Here is a 23,950-nt window from a genome sequence, read left to right as displayed (position 1 = left end):
CCAAGATGTTAGTGCTTCTCCTTTTAAAATACTGTTAAACAAAACCTTTCAGATCTTTATCAGTTTTTTTCCCTCCTGGCTTCCAAACTTCCAAAGGAATACCATCTATTCCTGGGGACTTTCCTGTAGACTGGTTATACATCACAATTTTTATGGGGACATGATCAAATGAAGTACTTAGGAGTATGGATAAAAAGATTCTGTTCTGGAAGCCAAGGGTATGTGGGAAGAGACTACACAAAAGATCAAACAAACTGAGAAATTGGAAGCTCTGTTTTACGGATATAAAACAGCAAGATACAAGCAGTCAAAATGTTTTTAATCCCTTTAGTTTTATACTCCAGTTAGGCATATTTGTAGTAAGCAGAGAAGAAGTTGTGGAAAGCAATTAATAAACAGCTAAAGGACTTTATCTGAAAGGGAAAGATGGCAAGAGTCAAGTGGGATAAGCTGATTCTTCCAATAAAACAAGGTGGTGTGGGATTTCCTGATTAGAAAGGGTACTTCAGATCTACACAATTAAGGTTCCTATACATAGCACAAGCAGAAAGCTATAATTCAAATTGGAAAAGGATGATGATGAAACAGGGAAGCTCAAGACACAAGGAAAGACTGAGATTTTAGATGCAGATCCTTAACAACAACCATAAAGAATATTATATTCATAAAGTAGAAATTATTCTAAGAACTAAGCCAACACAGGAATGCAGAAAGGAGATGTGGCCAATAGGGATGACTGCAATTACATACACAGACAATAGATAAGAAGCATCTGGAATTTACTGGAGAAAACTGGCAAACAAACCTAGGTATTGGGAGCAAATAAATAGAGACGGGAAAGTAACAGAATAAGAAGAGGCCAAGAATTTATTTGGACTACAGGCTACAAACTGCCTTCCCTATCAAGGATTGATATCAGAGTACAGGCAAAGGGAAAGGGTGGATCCTAAGTGAAAGAGTGGCACTGGTAGAGTTTTAGTAAAATCTAGAACAGAAGCTGCTAAAAAAGCAATAATTAGTAGAGTACATAAAATCTTGCACAGTAACTATAAGAAGCAATCAGAGGTGGTTAGAAAGGACTGGGAAGAGAGAGTGGATAAGCAATTCACAAAGAAACAGTGGGGGATATGTGTGTGTCTCCCAAATATGCAATGAAGTCTAGAAGATTTAGGATATTTGCTTGGAAGTGTATTATAACCCAAGTAGACAGCAAATGTTGGAGATGTGACAAGTAATCAGGAAAATATTTTTGGAAGTGTAATGAGTGGCAGACTTTAAAAATTCCCTACAAGCTACTTTATATCGGAATACTGGGTGAGCATACTGTCATAATTAAGGAAATTATTTTTTGAGTTATGAGGCAGAATCAAAATTACCTAGACATTGTAAGGCCTTGTTGAGTCCAATTACAGTAGCTGCCAAAAAAAAGCAATTACTAGAAAATGGAAATCAAAGTCTAAACCAACTGTACTAGAAGTAGGGAATATATTAACAGAGATAAAACAACTGCAATTGGGAGCTTTAGAAAAGTGTAGGAGCAAACTACATAAAAATAATGGGAATTGTGGGAACAACACACAGAATAACATTTTGGAGGAAGAATGAGGTTTAAAAGTAGGCAGGATTTGAATGAGCTATATAATATTGGACAATAACTGGATAAATAAGTGATGTATAATGTTTGCAACTAAAAATATATCAATACGGCTTGCTTTCATTTATATAAATGCATGACTGTATGTCATAAGTGATAATTAATAAAGATGGGTTTTAAAAAAAAACAGTAATGATAAAATAGGCCTATGTGAAGCTGTATCTGATCGGTCTTTACAGTCTTTACGTATTACAGCCACTGAAGCTTTCTTCCAGGTGGTTGGTGCCTCTTCTCCTTTTAAAATACTGTCAAAGCCTTCCACATCTTTATAATTTTGTTCCTCTAGCTTCCACACTTCCACAGCTATACTGTCGATTTCCGGAGACTTTCCTGCAGACTGATCGTACTTCACTGTTTTTATCTCACCTCCTATCTTAACTGCTAATTGTTCACACTCATCTACCTCTAACCTTGGCATACTTAACTCTCCCATAAATATTTCCATTTGTGCTTTTTCTGGACTTCTACATTCCTGTACTTTATACAAATGTTCATAAAATTTCCAAAATTTCTAATACTTCTACAAGATCTGTGATTATTTTTCTTGTTATAGGATCCCATTTGGCAACATCCCTTTCAACTTTCTGTTGCCCAAGTCACTGTGCTCTGGATTTATTATCAAAAAAAAAAAAAAAAAAACAGTTGCTCATCAGCAGTCTTTCTAAGCTTATGCATATTATCCAGATTCTCCCTTATTTTCTATTTAGTACTCTACAGCAGTGGCTCTTCTTGTGTTGATTCCCCTTATTCTGCAATACTTCAAGCTTCGTCAGCTCCTTTCAACAGTTGTTACTTCTTAACCAACTCTTTTTCTTGGATTTTTACCCTGTTTTTAAACTCGACTTTCACTTTATCCCACTCACTAGTTATAACATCTGGAGTACTTTCTATCTTCCTTAATAAGAAATAAATGTCCATTACCCATTCCTTTTTAAGAGATGGGTGGGGGAAGTGCAAGTCTCTCATCTTAACTTCATCACCTTGCATTTTTATCTTAGTTGGTACTGGCACACGATCTGAAAAAGTAATTGGTTATGTGTAAAAGCTTTCAATTAAATGTACATGTTCCTGTGAAACAATTTCTGTCTAATCTAGCCTAGTTATTGTACCTTGAGGAATAATATGTAAATTCTCGTCTTCCATACCAAATAATTTCATTAATTTCTTCAGAAATCTACCATAATTTGTTACATTTTCCCTTCTAGGAACATCAGATACTTACTCACTGGTGAAAATCAAATTCCAGTCCCCGTCTAAAATTAACATTCCCTGCTGAAAACTGATCTCAAAATTTTCTTTAGCTCCATAATAGCAGTTTTGGGTGAAATATAAATACATGACAGTATAAAACTCCTTCTTTGCCAGTAGACACCTACTACCACAAATCTATTATCTTTTTTCCCCTCTAGTATCACCACTGCATCTGCTCTGGCAATTGGTTTAAGGACTCTCCTTTTTCCTTTGACCTCAAATTCACATGCTCAGTTCTTTCAAAATGCGTCTCCTGTAGCATTACTATTTGCACTCTGCATTTCTAAATGTTGCGTCTTTCGGCTTTTCCCAGTTAGGGGTCGCCACAGCGGAACTCCGGTCAGCTAATGATTGGCAGAAGATTTTTACGTGCCGCGTTGCCAGCCCTGACGCACAACCTTCAACGAAGGTATGCCCATTCACGCATGTCTCCACACAGAAGACGCTCTAGCTGAGAATCAAACAGGACAACGTCTTACTGTGAGGCGACAACGCTACCGCAGCACCAGCATTTCTAAGTATAATTCAATATTCTTTCCTTTTTGTCTGCCCCTGTGATTCTTCCAAGTTCTTTACCATAACCCCATAGATAATTATTTTTTCTTAAATGTTTTGATACAGGTTAATAGGTACTTTTCCATTATCAGGTCAACAGCTGTAATCAGCATTTGGAATGTAAGCCCGCTGTCACAAAGATCACACTGCTGCCGCTGATGTTTATACAAAAAGTTAAACATCCCTTGCAGACTGTCACCGAATGTATTATATATTTAAAGTTGCGGTTGGAATGTTACCACGCTGGCGCATCTGTAGAAGATGCATATTGATGCAACTTGTTCTTGTTTTTCAGAAGCAACAGTGTGGTAACATTCCAAACGCTCATCTGTATATGTCAGAAGCAGTCGAAAGAACCACAGAACTTAAAATGTTTACCATGAACGAAAAAATGTGATGTGTATAATACAAGTGTTTCTAGGAGCAATGTAATTGATTAGCATAGTATATAAATCATTTCAGAAAAAAATATGCAAAAATAATGCATACACTTTTGAAAATTGGGAGAGAGGTTGAAACACCACAAGAAAGCATTTTTCACAGAATGTACTGAATACATGTCAATATTCCTGAGGAAGTAGATTAAGAGCTCAAGAAAGAATAGCAGACAGAATCTGTCTGCAAGCGGATGGTTAATGGTTTAAATATACGGTCCTTTTTTTGTTATGGGGACTACACATGTCATGAGCGTTTGGAATGTTACCACGTTGTCGTGTCTGAAAGTCAAGAAAAAGTTGCATCAATATGCATCTTGTACAGATTTTCAGACACGACAGCATGGTAACATTCCAACCGCTCAGGACATCTGTTGCCCCGATAACGGAAAAGTACCGAAGGTTAATAAAATAAGGAAAAATATTTTAGCTACTGCTTTATAATATTCCAGTAGTATGAAAAGTTGATAGTTAAGTAAGCATATTACCGTATTTCTCCATAAATAAGACCCAACCAGAGAATACGGCCTAGCATGGTTTTCCAGAGTGGTCATGATATAAGCCCTACCCAAAAAATAAGCCCCAGTTAAGATAAACAGCAACACATGATGAACATGTTGAATTATAAAATAATAATATTACTGACACCTGTTGACTGAGGTTATCGTATTCTGCTCACCATTTTCAGACCTTTCGGACACCCAACTTCTTCTCTTTGCAGAAAGTTGAAAGTTGTAAGAGTCTTTCCCCGGGAGTCCTCCACAATTCTTACTGTAACCCTAATCCTCACTCACACTTGACGTTTGAGATCCCTGGCCCATAAACACTGGCAAGCGTACTTTGGTCAAAGTACAGACAACACGTAAAACGTGCACACTTGATAACGAACAGGTGTGGTTGTGTCTTATCTGTTGCCTTTTGTTGCCACTCCTGTCTCTTACGCCTTCAATTAACCCCTCCAGACAAGATGAGTGCAAAAAGAAAGGGCTATTCCATCAAGTACAAGAAAGGAATCATAGAGGACTCCCGGGGAAAGAATCTGATGGCATTCTGCAAACAGAAGAATTTGGATCTACGAATGGTCCGAAAATGGCGAGCAGAGTACGATAACCTCAGTCAACAGGTGGATGAGGGAAATGCTAAGCAGTGCAAGTGTGGATCAGGTCAGCAACCATTACTTCCTGAGCTGGAAGACATCATCTGTGAATGGATTGCTAACAGGAGAGCAAAGGCTTTGGTTGTGCGCAGTGCTGATATTCAAGCATTTGCCCTTGCAATGGCACCACAGTTAGAAATATTCCCAGAAGAATTCAAAGAAATACAACATTGGCTGGATGGCTTCCTTCAGCTATATGAATGATCTCTAAGACGATCGACAACACTGTTCAAGCTGGAAGTTATTAAATGTGCACTTGCATTCAAGTCCTTTGTTGATGGCATCAACTTTTCTAAATACCAACTCTCCAACATGACTGCTATGGATGAAACTGCAGTGTTTATGGGCCAAAGAACTCAAACAATTGATCAGAGGGGTGCCTCATCAATCTACCTTCCCTCCACTGGTTACGAAAGTGCACGTTACCTGTATTTTGGCAATTCGTCTAGATGGAAAGAAAACTCCACCTCTAATCATTAGTAAGGGCAAGAAAGATGAGAATGAATGTGTTTCAGGCATTTACATTCTTGAAACCGAAAAAGCCTCGTGCACATAAGCAGTTATAAGGAAGTGAGTCAATGTAATGCTGCCACTTGTCTTGCAAGGTGGCGAAAGTGGTCTGCTAGTCTGGGATTCAGCCAGCGCTCACCACATGAAGAAGTTCCTTGAACAGAAAAGAAAAGAACAAACAATGATTCCCGCAGGAATGACTGCCTATCTCCAGACTCTTGATATTGCAAAAAACAAGTCATTCAAAGACCATTTGCGCATGGAACTCAATGTCTAAATTGAAAATAGAATGGAGAGTAATCAGCGTGGAAACGTGAAGCCTCGCCTGCAAGAGGTTGTGACTTGGGTGAAGAATTCATGGGATAAAAATCACTGGCAGCTGTGTTGCCAATGCACTACGAGCAGACTACGTGGACAAGCAGTGCTCATTTAAGGAGAACTCTATTGCTAGGCATGACAGATTGGGGCCAACGGTTTTAAAGGAAATGGAGTCGCAAGAAATTCAGGACGGAATTCGGGGTTGGAGACTTATGACAATGTTCCAGAAAAATATGACATGACTGTATTTGAATAACTTTTCGGTTATCGGGGCAACAGAATGAATTGCTTCTTCTTTCAGCTGCCGGAAAGCTCGTCAGCTTTTTGACTTTATTGTATTAAGGTAACATTTCATTATCAAGGGGTAATTACAAAGCAAGTCCGCCAGTTCCCAGACTTCATTTTTATGACTTTCCATCATTCTTCTATTACAGTTTGGGTAAGGAATAAAGAAAGCATCACCACTCAGAAAGTGGCAGTTATTCACCTGTTTTATTCCCCTCCTCCAATACACTTGTATTGAGATTTTTCTGCACTTTCTGTTAAGCATGAAATATTGCACTGTGAAAGCCAAGGTGTAGATATCCTGAAACTGAAATGTTTGTTGCACTGTTTATGTAGAATTCTTACACAACTGTTAACGCGTTGCCTAGAACTGGTGCCCAATAACGATTTGTATACATGAATAAATATAGATTGTTGTACGGGGGGGGGTAAATAAGGCATCCTCTGATAATAAGCCCTAATGCGTATTTTGGTGGGGGGAAAAGTATTAAGACTTGGTCTTATTTTCAGAGAAATATGGTATGAATGTTTTTTTCAACATAAAAAGGTAAAAATGAGGACTTCAAAGAGATTCCATGATAGGAGTAGAAGTTAACACACACACACACACACACACACACACACACACACACACACACACACACATGATCCTAACATATAACAGGAAATGGATTACAAAAGTCACCCTAGAGTTGCTTGGGCCTTGGACACAGGTTCAAAAGTGATTACTAAGCCAGTCAACTTTGGAGGCCTTTTTAAATCTAGCTGTGTTTTCTCCATTTATAAAATTAACAGGATACAATTACACCAGGGCATCTAATTGAGTTTGGATGGTACAGCATTTACATGCTGCCTCTGTCCAATACAGGCATAGGTGTCAGTCCAAGGTAAATGTTGAATTTCCTTTCTTCTTGTCCACATTGCGTTTGAATAGGGTGAGGGCTAACTCTGCTTCATATGCATGGGAAACCTGTTCCAGAGCAGGGGTAGTCCCTGAGACACAAACCTGTCCCTCCAACATGTTCTATTCATGCTGCAAATCAGCAATTACAATGCTGGCAGACTTGCAGATGTGCAGCAAGTTCTTCAGTACCGAATTAGATGATACCTTTTAAGCCAGACACAGACCACCTCTCAGTAGTCTGTAGGAGAATTAATATAAAAAAACTTTGAGGCAGTACATTAATTCCATGTAGTTTACACCTTGCATTCTTTTTGTAAAGCATTTATGTGGGTGTTCCAGTTGTTGCATATACCTGGTAAGGTACATACCGATGAGGGCATTGTACTCAATGATTGGTCTAACGAGGGCTGAGCACAGTAGTATAAGGACATCTGTGAACCTGGATGCCATTCCCTTGCTTATAGGTTGCACAATATAGAATGATTTCTTTACACAACAGTAGTCACATGAAAGTCAGAGGTGAACTCATTGTTCACATATTTTACCAAGTTCCTACTCTTGGATCGACAGTTACGGAGTATTGTCTGTGCAGTAATTTCCAAAGGGGGCCAACTCTGACAAAAAAATGCATAATAGTATCTTTGGATTCAGTTTTAGGCCATGATTCTAGCACCAACTATTAGTTTCACCAAGTCAGTGTCCGGGGGGGGGGGGGGTCATAGCCGGCCTTAGTCAAAGGCCAACTAGACGGCCACCTAGGGGGGGGTTCATAGCCAGCCTTAGTCATAGGCCAACTAGACGGCTACCAAGGGCGCTGCTCTAGAAGGGGCACTTTTGCAGTAGTCTGGATGGTGGAGGTAGACCAAAATGGGGGCACCAGATGGTGTCGGAGGGGGTGCTGTGGAACCTTTTGCCTAGGGCGGGAACCAGTTGACCAAAGGCCATCCCTGGGGAGGGGGATTCTATAATTACACCAGTCTTTCAGGGAGCCACAAACTTGGTCAACCAAAGGTCTTTAATAGCAGCTCTGACTTTGAAAAAGTAGATATCAAGAAGGAGCAGCCCCAGCACAGAGCCCTAAATGACTCTGCTGGCGACTAGCTTTTCTGCAGAGGTACAGTTCCCTACCCTGACTTCCTGTGAGCCAGTTGGTTTTCCAATGGGAGACACAGGGATTTACTCCTAGTTTCAAAAGCTTGTTGACCATGCCAAGGTTTTTCGCTCATCCACAGCTTTAGTGACTTTCTCTAAAAAATTCCAACAGATAAAGCAGGTATCTGCCCCTGATGAAACCAAACTGTGCTGGATACAGTGTCTGAAAATTTCCTATGTCATGTAATAGGCATGATTAGTCTCATACATAAGGCCATGGAAAGAATTCTTAGATATATGGGTCTGTAATTTCCTGGACCAGCAGCCAACCCACCCTTGTGCAGGGGGGATAACTGCTGCATTCCTCCATTTGCTAAGCATGAACCCAGTTTGGAGACTACGGTTGAACAACGATCTTACAGGTCCTGTTTCATGCTATTCATGAGGCAACCTAGGATATTATCAAGGCATACAGATGTAGTATTTTTGTGCTTTGGAGACAGCACTGAAGACCAGTTCACTATTAATAGCCAGGGCGGTATGGTCAAGGTTATCTTTTGGTACATGTCAGGAGACAAAAGGATGAAACTAGAGCTAAATATATCAGCCAGTAGGTTTACCATCCCTTCCAGCTCTTTATATGTGAATTATCACACTTACGTACGTTGCAGACATAGCTGAAGGCCTTGTGGTTGTCCTTGCCCGTGACCTCAAATTTCGTTTTGGTGGAACTGATTAGACTCCTGAGTTGCTTATTTAGGTTAGCGTTTTCTTGATTTGCTGGACATTGCACTTCCTAGTTTTGACCATGGTTCTTCCTTTATGTTAAATAACCTGTTGATATTGCCTTTCTACCAGAGTGGCTTGTTCTCCAAGTTAGACCTATGTTTATTTCAGGGGGCTACAGCTGCCTCACTGCAGCTACTTACATGTTTGATGATGGTCGTTTCTAAACACTGTTAAAGCATTTGCAAACCTTTTTAGTTTTCCCCCAAGCAGTAACTTATTCTTTGCATTAAAGTCCATTTCAGACTAGTATAGAATTTTAAAAATAAAGTTTCTATTGATAAGGCTTATGGTACTCCAAACAATAAAACAAGTGTTCTGATATAAAATGGAATCTATTCTGATAAGCTGTTCCATGTTGTGTTTGGTTAAAACTCCATTACTGAGACCCCAGACTCAGTTTTTAGAGGCAGAGAAAGGATACACCATTTATTATCAACAGTCACACTAGAATCAATATTTCAAATGAGAGCTTAAAAAGTACAAACAATATGCATCAAGCTTTGATACAACTGGTTTAAAGGACAAGGGAATCTAACAGTAAACACTCCAACTTTTTAAAGACACATGATGACTCCATTACCATTACAGTCAGTCAACACACACACAATGTCCACTTCAGATGCGCACAAGTTTCAACAAAATAAGACCAAGAAATAAGTTCTGAAAAAGAATTATGGACATTCACAACTGTGCAACAGCACTGGACATTGCAAATCCTTGACCAATACTGCTTTATACTAAATTTTCTTAACAGTTTTTTATTTGGCAGCAGTCTGTGACAGTAGTGATCAGAGTCTGAGACTGCATGCGAGGGTCAGCCAGCAGAAAGGCCTGGCACTCTATTCTCACATCTCGGTCATAAAGTCTCTATAGATCATTTTGACAACTGTCCACAGGGTAACCATAAGTCCATCACAACTAGACGGCACCACACATACATGCAAGCACCAACACCGGACAACAGAATTCTGTTTCAAACAGCTTTCAAAAACAGCACTTTCTCAGAAATGGTCAGCAGCTAGAACATACAACCACATTCCACATCAGAGCCTGCAGAGGAATTTAAAACGTATAAAGAAAAAAAATTCACCTTCAGCTCAAATGTACAAATTTCTGGCACGATAAATTTTCATAATTCCTAACTCTAACCAATATGACACTGGTGGGGCACTATATGCTGAGAAACACACACAAAATTCAGCTACCACTATGCACCACTGTACATCTTCATATGAAAGCACAAAAGAAAGCCACACAAACACAATGGTTTAATTCAGTGGGATACTGACATTCTTCTGCACATATCAATGTAAAAGGACAAGTCTAATGATGAAGTGAAAAGCTGTTTAAGTGAAGAATAAATAAGGGTGTAGGGAGGCAAACCCCACACCAATTACTGTGTACACCTTACTTTCAGGACCTTGCTGAACAACTTAAAAGCGCTTTAACTCAAATTAAACGCTGGTTAATCCAAAAAATATTTATGTCTACAAAATGCACATAAAGTAATAGTACAGAAATTGCAAGCATAAAACTACGCAACTAATCTGTCAGAAAACAGCAGTTATTTCAGAAGAAAGCGAAAGTATTGACGCAAGATATACAGATCGGATTTTAGCAACACCCGGATGGTTATTTACTTCCTACATGATCAAGTAGGTGTGCTAGTCAATTGACCCTTTCAACCACAACCCCTGCTTAATAAGCATCAGTACATAATTATTAAAAGGAAACAACATTATAATCCATAGAGATCTATTGGAAAACCCAACTTAAAAGATAAGAAAAAAATTATCACCGTCAGACAAAGTCAGGAATGATCATCAACTACTGCTGTAAAATGTAACAAACACACAAAAAGAAAACATACGCCAATAACTGGCAACTTTAAAACTAAATGTATTAAATCCAGGATCATCAGCAAAAAATATTTTTCTTTCGTTTTTAACATTCAGTAGTAAAACACATTTTCAGCTAGTGGTCACACTAATAACGATAACATATAATTAAATATAAACCGCCAAGGCTACATCTTTTGACACTTCTACTCTGCATGACCTGTATCGGCTAGTTTTATAAACAAGCTCTTGATGTGCTCATTTTAATATCTTTTTTTAAAACTAAGAATAAACACTACCGGGGCCAGGCCTCACGTAGTTTCACAGTGTTACACTGCTACCCCCAAAAGCCTCCTGAACACTCACTGTCACTCACCCAAACAAGCCAGAAAAAAAGGACTGAGACGACTTCACTTTCTTTTCAGCCTCAGCAATAAGCTGCAAAGCTTCTTTCTCTTTCCCAGAATGTTCCATACTCGATTATTCACGGGATATGTTGCCCAGTTTACCCCTACAGTGAATTCTTCAGGTATGTGAATATCACTTTTACAGTACAAAACTCCCTTACCACAAACTTAAAAGCTTGTTTAGGAAGCTGACACATCACACTGAAGCCAGGAACAACCTTGCAACGTGACTGGCGATCTGCAGTCAGCTGATTTAGCTGAGCAAATGTTCAGTAACAAAGGCAACTGAAACGGTTGTGCATATTTTGAAACTGTTTCATGTGCTGTAACTTGGTAGAGTTTTACAGGTACTACCTTGGGCCTAAATAGTAAGATAATCGGATATGTTTATTGTAACTAAATTATCGTTATGACCTTAAGGCATAGCTCTCAACCTTCCATCTCCAAAATGAGGAATACTCACCTTCATAATGTGGAACAAATGGGCAAAATGTAAATATGTTGGTTTTACTTATAAAGAAGATCCTTTAATGAATTAATATGATTAATTTCTGTGACAGACTCTTTCAATATGGAACTTTGAGGAACTTGAACATGAACTTTTAAGACCCCGAGGTATGCCTTAAGGACAGCCAATTGCAGCTCGTGTAGTAATTACAATAAAGAGGTGATATAAATGCTTAGAAAATTATTTTTAAAAAAGAGGAATCCCATAAAGCTAAATTCACCTGCAAAATTAACCACATGGAAAATGTGCGTAAAACGCAAACTAAGAAGTTATTACTCATAGCCCAGTCACCCAACATATGTGATAAAGGCATCTGAGCTTTGATATAAAGCCACATGACTCAAAGGGTAAAAGCTCAGACATCAGTAGATTTATTTATTTATTTATTTTACTTAAGACGAGTTTAAGTTCGCTACTTATACTACTATTGTCTGATCTGATTGTCTGTGTACTTAATAAAGGATTTTCGACTGGAAACAAACTGACTACCTTGCTTGGATTACTTTCGAGTACTTAGTAATTCTGTACAACAGTACAATTATATATTTTTTTATTTTTTAGGGGAGTGCCTTCTGTGTGTAGTCTGCATGTCCTCCCCGCAGTTGGGTGGGTGTTCGAAAGACATGCATAAATGGGCGTGCCTTCGTTGAAGGTTGAACGTCGAGCTGGCACCTCGGTGTTCGTGAAAATCTACTGCCAATCATTAGCGGACCGGAGTTCCGCTGTGGCGACCCCTAACCGGGAAAAGCCGAAAGACAACAACAACTTAAGAGGAGTTTGAGTTTGCTACTTCTGCTACTATTGTCTGATCTGATTAATATACAGTGATTAACTAGAGATATATGGACTGATAATCTTCCACACAGAGAAGTTTCTTACACTGTTTGGTTTTTGGACCCACTATATTTGTTTAGTGGGTTGTTTTGAGACTTTGGGGATACCACGGAGATTACTTGTTTTAAATTGATGAAATGCAAGCAGCTTCTGTGCATCTGCATAAATATATATATATATATATATATATATATATATATACACATACACATATATACACACACACACATATATACATACATACATACACAAGCATGTATCTATATATGTATGTGCACGCGCACACACACGTGTATATATATATATATATATATATATATATATTTTTTTTTTTTTTTTTTGGCCATCTCCTGGCTGAACTGTCCATTTGAGAGATTCATAATTGTGCAAATTATTTTTAAATTGATTACAGGGTAGCTGCTGAGAATATACATGACTGAAAATCAGTTAATAGCAGAGCAGTGCAATTTGCTTTACCTGAGTAACACAAGTTGCACTGCTATGACTTTTACTATGAATGCCTTTCTTTAAGTTTAAAATGTATCCAGCAGTTGAAGTAGATACCATATTGGGGATCTTGGCTTAAATCTTGCTGATAATGAGTTTGAAACACTGAATAGTAATTTATGAGATAAAAACTAAAAAAAAAATGTAGTTTGAATGCATATCACATGTAAAGTATTGTGAGCTTGGTGAGTAACTTGTAATCAGAGACTGAAAAATAGTTGATAAAGATCATTCTCTGAGATCAATTATCTGTTCATATACCTTGTCAGCTTCTTCTTCTTTTGGCTTTTCCCGGTTAGGGGTTGCCACAGGGGATCACCTGTCCACTCATGATTAGCAGTGGAGTTTTATGGTGTCGAGTTCCCAGCCCGGCGCCCAACCTTTCACAGAAGGCGCACACACTCATGCCTAGGGCCAATTTAGAGTATCCAATCCACCTATAGCATGTCTTTGGGATGTGGGAGGAAACCAGAGCACCCGGAGAAAACCCACGCGACCACAGGGAGTACATGCAGACTCCGCACAGAAGGCACCTCAGCCGAGGATCGAACTGGAGACCCTCTTGCTGTGAGGCAGCAACTCTAATCGCTGCACCTCCATGGCCGCCCTCATGTACCTTGTCAGCTAATGTACTGATTTTGCTGAGTCATTGTTGTGGGGTAAAATTCTACTAACATATAATAGATGTTATAACCAAGAGGCAATACACAGTTCTGCAGCACTCACTAATAAAAGGAGACAAGAATTCCCTAACTGGCAGGATTAAAAACCAGGATGTACAGTGGACATACAATTATATCTGTTAACAGGAGTTCAGAACTAGTATACCAAGCCCAATGTGTGATGAACACCTGTCAATTACTCTATATGGGTCTACTTCTAAATTTTGAAGTGTCAAAACCTCAAATGTCTTATGATCAAGACCATAAGATCGAAATTTTGAGATTTATATAAGAAAAATAATAAAAACAAAGCTTGTAGTCAAATATTTTTGCTTAGAGAGGCACAACTGTTTTCTTTGTAGCAGAAATAATCAGTCTGGTTTAATCTAGCTAAAAGGATGCTTGCAACACTGTTATTTTTGATTGGATAATTGAGCTGGTTTCTGTTTCTCTGCCTTTAATAGCCAGTGTTTTTATTATTTATTATTTATTTATTTATATTTGTTGACCGGGAGTGTCCGACTGGACGTAGGTCCATTTTCAGCGGAGGCCCGGGGAGAAAAGCTCCACAGTTAAAATAAACAGACAGTAGTTACATTGGATTACATAGCGATTAACAATTTACATAGCAATTACTTACAACATATTTACAGATGAAGAACATAGTACTTCAGTAGACAACTAGAATCTTTATTTGTGAAGTACATAACAGACATTAACAAATGTTACAAGAAGAAGTTCCTGCTGTATAATAAATACTGGCTTATGGGCATCTGAGCTTGCTATAACCAAGGTATGGAGTGGAAAGAAAGGTAGTGGTTGGATGGGGAAGGTGATATTAGAATGGGAGTTGCAAGGGCATAGCCAGCATGTTTTTAGGTGCGCTTTTAATAAAGTTTTGAAGTGGGTGCATGATGGTATGGAGGTAATTGTGGGTGGGAGGGAGTCCCATAATTTGGCTATGGTGCAAGAGAATAGTGCTTCACCAGCAGAGTTATTGGCTTTAGTGATCTGCAAAAGATTTTTGTTGCTGGATCTTAGTGGTCTGGTGGTGCGATAGGGTTGGAGTAGATTCTGGAGGGATGGGACATTTAGTGGATGATTTACTAGCTTGTGGGCAAGTGAGAGTTGATACCATTGAAGGAGGTGAGGGAGTTCAAGCCAGCCCAGTTCAGCAAGTGAGAGACAGTGGTGACTACGGTAGGATGCCCCTGTGGCGAATTTGGCAATTTTGTTGTAGCAGGTCTCTAGCTTGTTTAAATCGCATTGCCTTAGGTTGGTATATATTGGACAGGCATAAAGTAGGCTGGAGATAAGGTGGGAATTTGCTATTGAAATCTTTGCTGCTTTGGTAAGAAGTTGCTTATTTCTGTATAGCGCTCCTAGTTTATTGTGGACTTTTTTATGGTCAAGGATATGTGAATGTCAAATTTTAGTTTATTGTCTATTTCCACTCCTAGCAATTTGGTGTGTTCAGTTGGGTATATAATGGTGTTGTCTTTTGCTGTGATGTTAAAGTGAGAGTTGTTTTGAGTATGTTTGGTGGGTTGGAAGATGAGTAGTTTAGTTTAGTTTGGGTTGAGTATTAATTGGGCATCGGATAACCAAGTTTCAACAGAGGAAAAGGCTTCCTGTGTGACTTTTTGCAGTTTGGGTAGGGACTGGGCTGTGCAGATGATGGTTGAGTCATCTGCGTATTGTATGAGTGTGCCATGTTTGGTGGCAGAGGCTAGATTATTGGTGAAAACAGAGAAGAGTAGGGGTCCAAGGATGGATCCTTGGGGAACCCCTATGGAGACAGGTAGTTGGGCAGATATGTCATTCTGCCATACAACGGATTGTTGGCGGTCAGACAGGTAACTCTGAAACCAGTTGGTGACCGATTGTGAGAAGGATAGGTTATTGAGGACAGAGATAAGTTGTTTGTGTGGGACCATGTCAAATGCTTTAGATAGGTCTAGGAAAGTAGCAGAGGAGAGATAGCCATTGTTTTTATGCTGAAGGATAGTGTTAGTAAAGGAGAGTAAGGCAGTGATGGTGCTATGGTTTGGTCGGAAACCATGCTGAGTATTGGAAAGGAGGTTGTTAGTAAGGAGGTAGTCTGAGACCTGAGAGTGTATGCATCTCTCTAGTATTTTGGAGAATGGAGAGAGAATAGCTATGGGGCAGTAATTGGTTAGTTCTGTGGAGGGTCCGCCTTTGTGGAGGGGAATTATATGTGATACTTTCCACAGTGTCTTAAACCAGTTGTACTTACTTGCTCAAGCTGTTCAAAGCTGCAGTGAGAGGCCTTCTGCCATTTGCTCTGCTGTGATATTGGAAAAAGAAAGTGCTTATTTTCAACTCTTTTCTGCACTTCTGTTTTACTGTATATCTGTGTAATCTGTGCAACTGTTTTTTTAGTCTCCTTTTTTTGTTCTGTTAAAGCTGAATATCTGTTACTGTTTGTGACCTTTTGAGCTTGTAGCAAACTCTTTTACTAGAGAGGCCTAGCTGTTTTCATTGTGGCAGAAATAATCAGTGTAGTCTGATCTAGCTAAAAGCATTCCTACAACACTGCTATTTTTGATTGGATAATTGGGCTGGTTTCTGTTTCTCTGCCTTTAATACCCAATGGTTTTAAGCCAGGGGTACTTATTTGCTTAAGCTGTTCAAAGCTGCAGTGAGAGGCCTTCTGACATTTGTTGTACTGTGATATTGGAAAAAGATAAGTGCTTATTTTTAACTTTTTTCTACAGTTCTGTTTTACTGTGCATCTGTGTAATCTGTGCAACTCTTTTTTTTGTACCACCCACCTGTCTAGCTGTTCTGGTCATCTTAAGTCTTCGTGGCTTTGAGCTGCCCACCTCTAGTTTAAAGTTGATGCTGGACACCCCCCCCCTCGTCACAGTACATCAGCTCATTCTACTGTTTATAGTGAGAACTTAAAAAAGGCTTTTTTCTCCCTTTAGCTTCTGAACCTTGAATTATCTCATTATCTTCTGTCTCTTCACTTTCTACTACTAAAAAAAACTGTATTTCTTTCTGCTTCATTTTGCTGCTTTTGCTTAGGAGTTCAACTGCATTTAGTTTGCCATATTTATTACTGCTTGTTGGTAGCCTCGGTAAGTTGATGACATAGTCTACTGAATCGCTGCTATATTTCTGTTGCCTGGTATGGCTGAGAAGGGTAAGCTTCTGTTTCAAATCAGTCTACTGATTCATTTCATTGCTATCTACTGCAATTCATTACTGTTTAACTGCATTTCGTTGCTGCTTAACTGTATTTTTTCATACTGCGAATGCTATTCTTTTGACTATAAGTGATTAATCTTTACTTCATTGTGAGTTTTTTCTTACTGAGTTCTTAACCCTAAAATTGAGTAGCATAGTCTAGATACAAGTCTGTGGCATCCAGAGCTTTAGCTGCATGTTTTTAACCCTTTTTTGAGGTATTCCAGCTACAAGCTTTCCCTTAGTAGCACTTGTGTTATCATCTAGTAGTACTACTCGTAGACCTTCCTCCCTTTACCCTCTTAGCTGTTTCAGTTTCTGACAAATATGGATGGACAATTTCTTACATTTTCTCCTGCCAGTGTGGTCAATGTGGGCATCCTGAGACAGTGTACTACCTCATATACATGGGCAACCCTGTACTACTACCACCTAGGAACACAATTTGTGAGAGATGCAAATACATCAAGCACCTAGTGTCATTGCTCTCTCCCTCACAAACCAGTATATCTGGCACCGAGAAGGTTGGCAACACAAATGAACACCACACCTCAAACACCGCCCACACCTACACAACACACTCTCACACCCTCAACAAAAGCATACCCAAACAAAAGAGACCTCTGAGGCATTAACACACGCAAACTCCACTGCCCACCCCACCACACATAGTCCACACACCTTTGTCTCACAGCCACTGAGGCCTAAACATAAACCTAACATGTTAGTCATGGAGACTCCATTATGAGGCACACCGATGTGCCCCTCACCAGGCTGGATAAGGAGAAAGTCATGGTTAGTTGTTTGTTGGGTGCCAGACTCCACCGTATCACCAATGCACTCAAGTCTGTCAACAGGTACTGTTATGACTCTGTCATAGTCCATGTTGGAATGAATGACTTAAGATGTACCTCCCTGGACTATATGAAGAGAGATATGATCAAGCTCACTGAGCATGTGTCCCAGGCAGGTATGTCCCTAGCCTTAAGCAGCATTCTATCTTCACCCAGAATGATGCCTCAATACAAACAGAAATGATTGACGTTAACAACTGTCTTAGTTTCTGGTGTCATTCAAAGGGGATCCAGTATCTGACAGCCTGGGATGACATGACTGACAAGCTACAATGTTTTGCCAGAGATGGCCTGCATCTGTCTCCCTCTGGGCTTCAGGCTTCTGGCAAAGGCACTTGCTTTCCCACATAGTGCCTTTTTAGATAATGCCGTCAGGTCAAATATACCAACATGAAAATTTCATCAAAACTTAAATTAAAGGTCATGCTGCTAAACGCTAGGAGTCTAAACATGAAACTGCACTCATTGCAAGCATTTTTAACCCTGGAATAGGCTGACATTTGTGCAGTAACAGAAACCTGGTTCAAAGCTGCAGAGAGCACCCTAGCCATACCAGGTTACTCATCCTATCAGTCATTCAGACCCCAAGCCATGGGCAGCAAAACAAAAGGATGTAGAGTTGCAATATATATATAAAAGACATACACACCTCTAGGCTGGTCAAACAGTATGATGCACAGGAAATACTCCAGGTGCAGTTAACAATTGACAAGACCCGTATTAAATCATAGCTAGCTACAGGCCTCTAACTCTGACTGAAGATGCCCACTCCACCTATCTGGACCTCTTTGAATCTATCAAGATTCAACCCTTTACCCTGATCCTGGGTGACTTTAACTATTCAACCATAGATTGGAAGAAATACTCATGCCAAAGCACAAATGCCCAGAGATTTCTTGATTTTGTCAATGCAGATGCCTTGAACCAGTTGGTTGACACCCCTACAAGAGATGAAAATATCTTGGACTTGGTATTAACCAACATGAGTAACCAATGGAGCATCCCTACAGTGTCATCATCCCTGATAAGATCCGACCACAAAGCAGTCACTTTCTAAGTCACCATCCCCCCACCCCCACCCCCAGCTGGGATCAAACAAAAAAAAATCTTCAAAGCTGAAACAGCCCCTCCCCCTCCACAGAAACTGGCACATATGTCCAAACTTACACCAAAGTACTATATGAGCATTTATATAGCTGCATGGAATCAGGAATACCAGACAAGATGAAATCATCCCCCTCAAGGGAGAGTAAACCTGTCTGGTGGGCATCTACATTAAATAAACTCTATAATAAAAGGAAAAAAAATGCTGTCCAGGACCAAGAAGGAACAGGTGTCTAATTGGAACCAATCTCTCCTTAGTCTAAACAAACAAATAAGAGCACTAGTGAAATCCTCCAAAGCAAACTTCAAGTCCAAACTGGCCACATCTACTAAAAACAACCATAAGGCTTTCTTCACATGTGTCCATAATCACAAGGGAAGCACCCAGATCTGCTCAGAACTGGTGGTCAAGAACACTACATACACAAATCCTGTAGATATAGCCAACCTGCTGACAGACAGGTTCAGTGAAAACTTCACTCCTCTGTCCCCCTCCCAACAGGAAAACAGGACATCCCCAATACCTGCCCCCTCCCCTTATCTATAGGGAGCAAGTCATCACTGCCCTCTCAAAGGCAAAGAAATACAGCCTCCATGGTACCCGAACACATCCCAGGCTGCATCCTACATGAACTCAGGCAGGAACTTGCAGCATCATTAGGCACGCTATTCAACCAAAGCCTGAGTATCGTCTTCGTCCCAGCCGAGTGGAGGACAGCTACTGTCATCCCTTTACACAAAGGTGGAGCATCCACTGATCCAGGAAATTATAGACCCATCTGCCTAACTAGCCTGATTTGCAAGGCCATGAAGCAGATTATCATGGACCTCATTAACAAGGACATTGGCAACCTCCAGACACTTGATCCCACACAATTTGGTTTTGTCAGGAGGAGGTCATGTCTGTTAAATTTGATCAACTTCTTTGAGACAGTCACCAAGGCCATAGACAAGGGGAAGATGGTGCACATCACCTACCTTAACCTGGCCAAGGCCTTTGATAATCTTCCCCACTAAGGTGTAATAGATAAACTCTCTCAACTAGGCATCAATCCATATGTTACCAAATGGGTAGCAAACTAGCTTACTGACAGAACCCACCTAGTCAAAATGGGGGAAGCCACTTCAAGTAGTAGACCCATAACAAGCGGTGTACCCCAGGGATAGGTCTTGGGCCCTCTGCTGTTTGGAATATACTTTTCAGAGGTGCAGGCCAAATCTAGTGGGCTATGGCTGACCAAGTTTGCAGATGACTGCAAGCTGGGTGCTGTCATTAATTCCCTTAGTAATGTGGACATCCTCCAAGAGGGTCTCACCCAAACAAATGACTGGTGCCAGAAACATGGCCTCAGACTGAATGCCAAAAATCATCCCTTTTGGGGAGAATGACGTCCCCACAGATTATCAGATTGATAATAAGGCACTAAGCACACAATCAGTCATGAGGGACTTGGGAACCCAGGTTGATAGCAAACTGACATTTGACTACTATATTATTATATTGCCTCCGTTGTACGGAAAGCTTTCTACATGGCCCACCTCATTAGTAAGGATATCTCATCCAGGGACAAGGTGGTAATAATATCCATGTATTCTTCTCTTATAAGACCAATTATTGAATACAATGACCTTTTCAGCATGTACCTCACAAAGCACATGCAGCAGCTGGAGAGACCACAGAGATTCCTCACCCGGAGAATCCAGGGTCCCAAACATCTACCCTACACATATAGGCTAAAAGCCCTGTCCTTCTACTCAGTCTCCTACAGAATCCTCAGAGTTGACCTCTGTCTGGCATACAAAGCAATCACAGACCACACCCTGATGGGACTGTTGCATATCTGCAAGTCAAGCTCCATTCCAGTAACCCACATGCGAGACCTCAACCTGGTCTGTGACATCAATAGGACTTGTTGGCGGGACAGATTTGTGTCCCAGAGACTCCACCTTTTGTGGAATAGACTCCCTCTCCACATAAACCAGAGTACCTCATTAAACCTTTTTAAGCACAACCTGGATAACTGGATGAGGAACAGCAAATAGGCCCCTGAGATTCCACTTATGTCCCTGCTGGATAATGGCGTAGGGTGGTTACTTATTGGAATATAGGCTAAATTCTTGGGTAGGCTTTTAAGGGCCTCAGGGCCAATAGCCTAGTAACGTTCTATGCAGGAAATCTTTTTTTAATGTTTTTTCAGGGGGTCAAGCCCCCCTTCACCCCCACACCCTCTCCTAATTAAATATACCAACTCTGAGATCACACTACAGTGAGGAAAATGGTAAATATACTCTTATGCTTTGTACAGCGATCTCCATTTAAATGGTTTGAACATACGAAATTCGAAGTTTTGAAACTTCGGAATTTAGAAGTACATATATATATATATATATATATATATATATATATGTATGTCTCTTGTTACAGCTGCTAAAAGATGAAGCAACGTACACTGCTATTAACAGATTACAGGTCATAAAAATGGTTTGCAACATTCATACAAAGCTGTCTGAGCTTTTGCGACTAAATAGCATAACAAAGGACCTTTTTGATTTTTTAGTATAGAACATCCCACCATACCAATTATCAGTGGTCTCCCCAAGATACATAAGGATCGTAACAATCCTCCAATGGATCCCATGATATCAGGGAACAGATGGGCAACAGAACCTTGTTGATATATGTTGAATACCAGCTGAAGAAAATTGTTAAACAGACTCCAACCATCATTAAGGACACCGGGCATTTTTTGGATATGCTCTCTGACTTTGTGAATTCAATGGACACTAAAGAAAATCATCTAATGGTCACTTTAGATGTCCACAGTCTTTTCACTGTTATACCAAATGACTATGGTGTCACTTCAATCAAACGTTTTTTTAGAATTTAACAGTGATTTTGATTCTGTCAAAACAGAACTTATATGCATTTTACTATATCTTATTCCACATGATAATGTATTTATTTTTGACAAGGGTATTTACTGGCAGAGATGGGGTATAGCTATGAACGCATCCTGTGCAAATAGCTATGCCAGTCTGGTATTAGCTGATTGGGAGATGTCCATGGTATTGAATGACAACAATCCATTTAGATCAGCTGTTAAGTTGTATAAACATTTTGTGGATGTCATATATTTGATATGCGGAGACATTTCTACTATGCTAAAGGACTTTGTATCATACTTAGAAATGACTACGGACTTTTTAAGGTTTACCATGCATTATTCTGACTTGGACATTATTTTTTATTTATTTTATTTTACATTTGTTGACCGAGCTGGTCCAACTGCTTATATGTCCATTTTCAGCAGAGGCCCGGGGAGAAAAGCTCCAAGTGAAATACATTAAACATTGAGCATTAAGAACATTAATCATTAAAAGCATTAAACATTAAAAAAGTTACAAATATAGTTCAGAGAAAAAAAAATATCATAATAGTATTTTTACAGTGTCTGCATTAAGAAAAATAAGAACATCAAAGGGTAAAATTCAAATTTGAAATTGAATATTAAGTTTTTGAAAAGATTTGTAAGCAAGATACATGAGAGTTCTAGGAGCAGAATGCTAGCTAGTCAGGGTTAGAGCAGGGGCAGAACCAGTGAGTTAGGAGGTGAGTTTTGAAATGGGATTTAAAGCTGGGAAGAGAGGAGATAGCAGTGAGGTTGGAAGGAAGGGAGTTCCAGGCTTTTCCAATTGTGTTAGAGAACAAGGAGTCGCCTGCTAAGTTGTTGGATTTACAAGTAGATATTACAAGTTTGTTAGAAGAACGCAGACTTTTGAGATTACAGTAAGGGCTAATGAGGGTAGTGAGTATAGGGGTGTTGGTAGGTTTGTAGAGGATTTTATGGGCTAAAGAGAGCTGGTGAAATAAGATGAGATTTTGCAGCTCAAGCCATCCCAGTTGTTTTATGTTTAGGCAGTGATGAGTTCTAAAAGTGGAGCCACAGACAAATCTGGCAACACTGTTGTAGGCAACAGTCTGTTTGGAGAGGTTAGTTTTGGACAGATATGTATAGATGGGGGAGGTGCAAAGTAGGGTAGAAATCAAATGGGTATGTGCTATGGAAGTTCTGGCTAGTGGTGTAAGAAATGATTTAATTTTTAACAAGGAGCCAAGTTTTCTGTTGACTAATTTTATTGTGCTGTTAATGTGAGAGTCAAAGCATAGGTTGTTGTCTATCTGTACTCCGAGGAGCCTGGTGGAGGTGTCAGGAGATATGTAGGTGCCATTACTAGAGAAGACAGAGAAGTTGAGTGGAGAGGATTTTCGGGTGGGGGAGAAAAGTAACAGTTTGGTTTTCTTGGAGTTTAAGATTAGGCATCTTTTTAAGAACCATTTTTCAGATTTTGGAAAGTCTGTTGGGTGATAGAGTGCAATTCAGAGGGGGATGAGGCAGAACAAATCAAAGTAGAATCATCAGCATATTGTATACAGGTAGCAGAGGACAAACTGGTATGTAGATCATTGATGAAAATAGAGAACAGAAGGTGGCCAAGTATTGAACCTTGAGGGACTCCAAGGGTAATAGGTAGGAGGTTGGATAAGCTGTTTTCCCAGCGCACTGCCTGTTGTCTGTTATGAAGATATGATTTGAACCAATTTATTGCACCAAAGTCAAGAGCAAAAGTTTTAAGTAAGTTTAACAGTATCTGGTGGTTGACCATATCAAAAGCTTTGGATAGGTCAATAAAGAGAGCAGAGGTTAGTATGTTATTTTTCCGGTTTTTGTTGATGCAGTCAGTAAAGGAAAGGAGGGCTGAGGTGGTGCTGTGGTAAGGCCTGAAGCCATGCTGACAGTCAGCTAGTAGGATGTGATTTAACAGGTGTTTAAGAAGTTGTTTTTGGATGCATTTCTCCATGATTTTAGCTAAGGGGGAGAGTAAGGCTATGGGACGGTAGTTTGAGAGTTCTGTAGAGGTCCCTCCTTTATGCAGGGGAATGATATGTGAAATTTTCCAAAGTGAAGAAATGCAGCCTTCAATAATGGTTCTGTTAATCAGAATGGAAATGGGATAGGCTAATGGATTGGCTGCAGTTTTTAGAAACTGAGCTGGTAGAAGGTCGGCAGAAGGCG

General features: G+C 39.8%; 1 protein-coding gene across 2 annotated transcripts in view; it reads right to left on the bottom strand.

The window, feature by feature from the left end:
* The window catches only part of NAPA (NSF attachment protein alpha), a 1,517,602-nt gene extending 1,506,163 nt beyond the window's left edge, over window positions 1-11,439 (bottom strand). Inside the window, exon 1 of one of the 2 annotated variants that reach the window (XM_044078906.1) lies at window positions 11,163-11,439. In XM_044078906.1, the coding sequence (XP_043934841.1) occupies window positions 11,163-11,260 (98 nt within the window). In that variant the 5' untranslated portion in view covers window positions 11,261-11,439. The remainder of the gene's footprint in view (window positions 1-11,162) is intronic. The other variant, XM_044078978.1, reaches the window with a different exon arrangement.
* Window positions 11,440-23,950: the final 12,511 nt, after the last annotated feature.

This window comes from Protopterus annectens, chromosome 1.part0 (genome assembly GCF_019279795.1).
Source record: "Protopterus annectens isolate FY-2018-M chromosome 1.part0, PAN1.0, whole genome shotgun sequence".
NCBI classification, from domain to species: Eukaryota; Metazoa; Chordata; order Ceratodontiformes; family Protopteridae; genus Protopterus; species Protopterus annectens.
The sequence above is the reverse complement of the archived record's forward strand: the minus strand, read 5'-3'. Positions and strand labels throughout refer to the sequence as shown.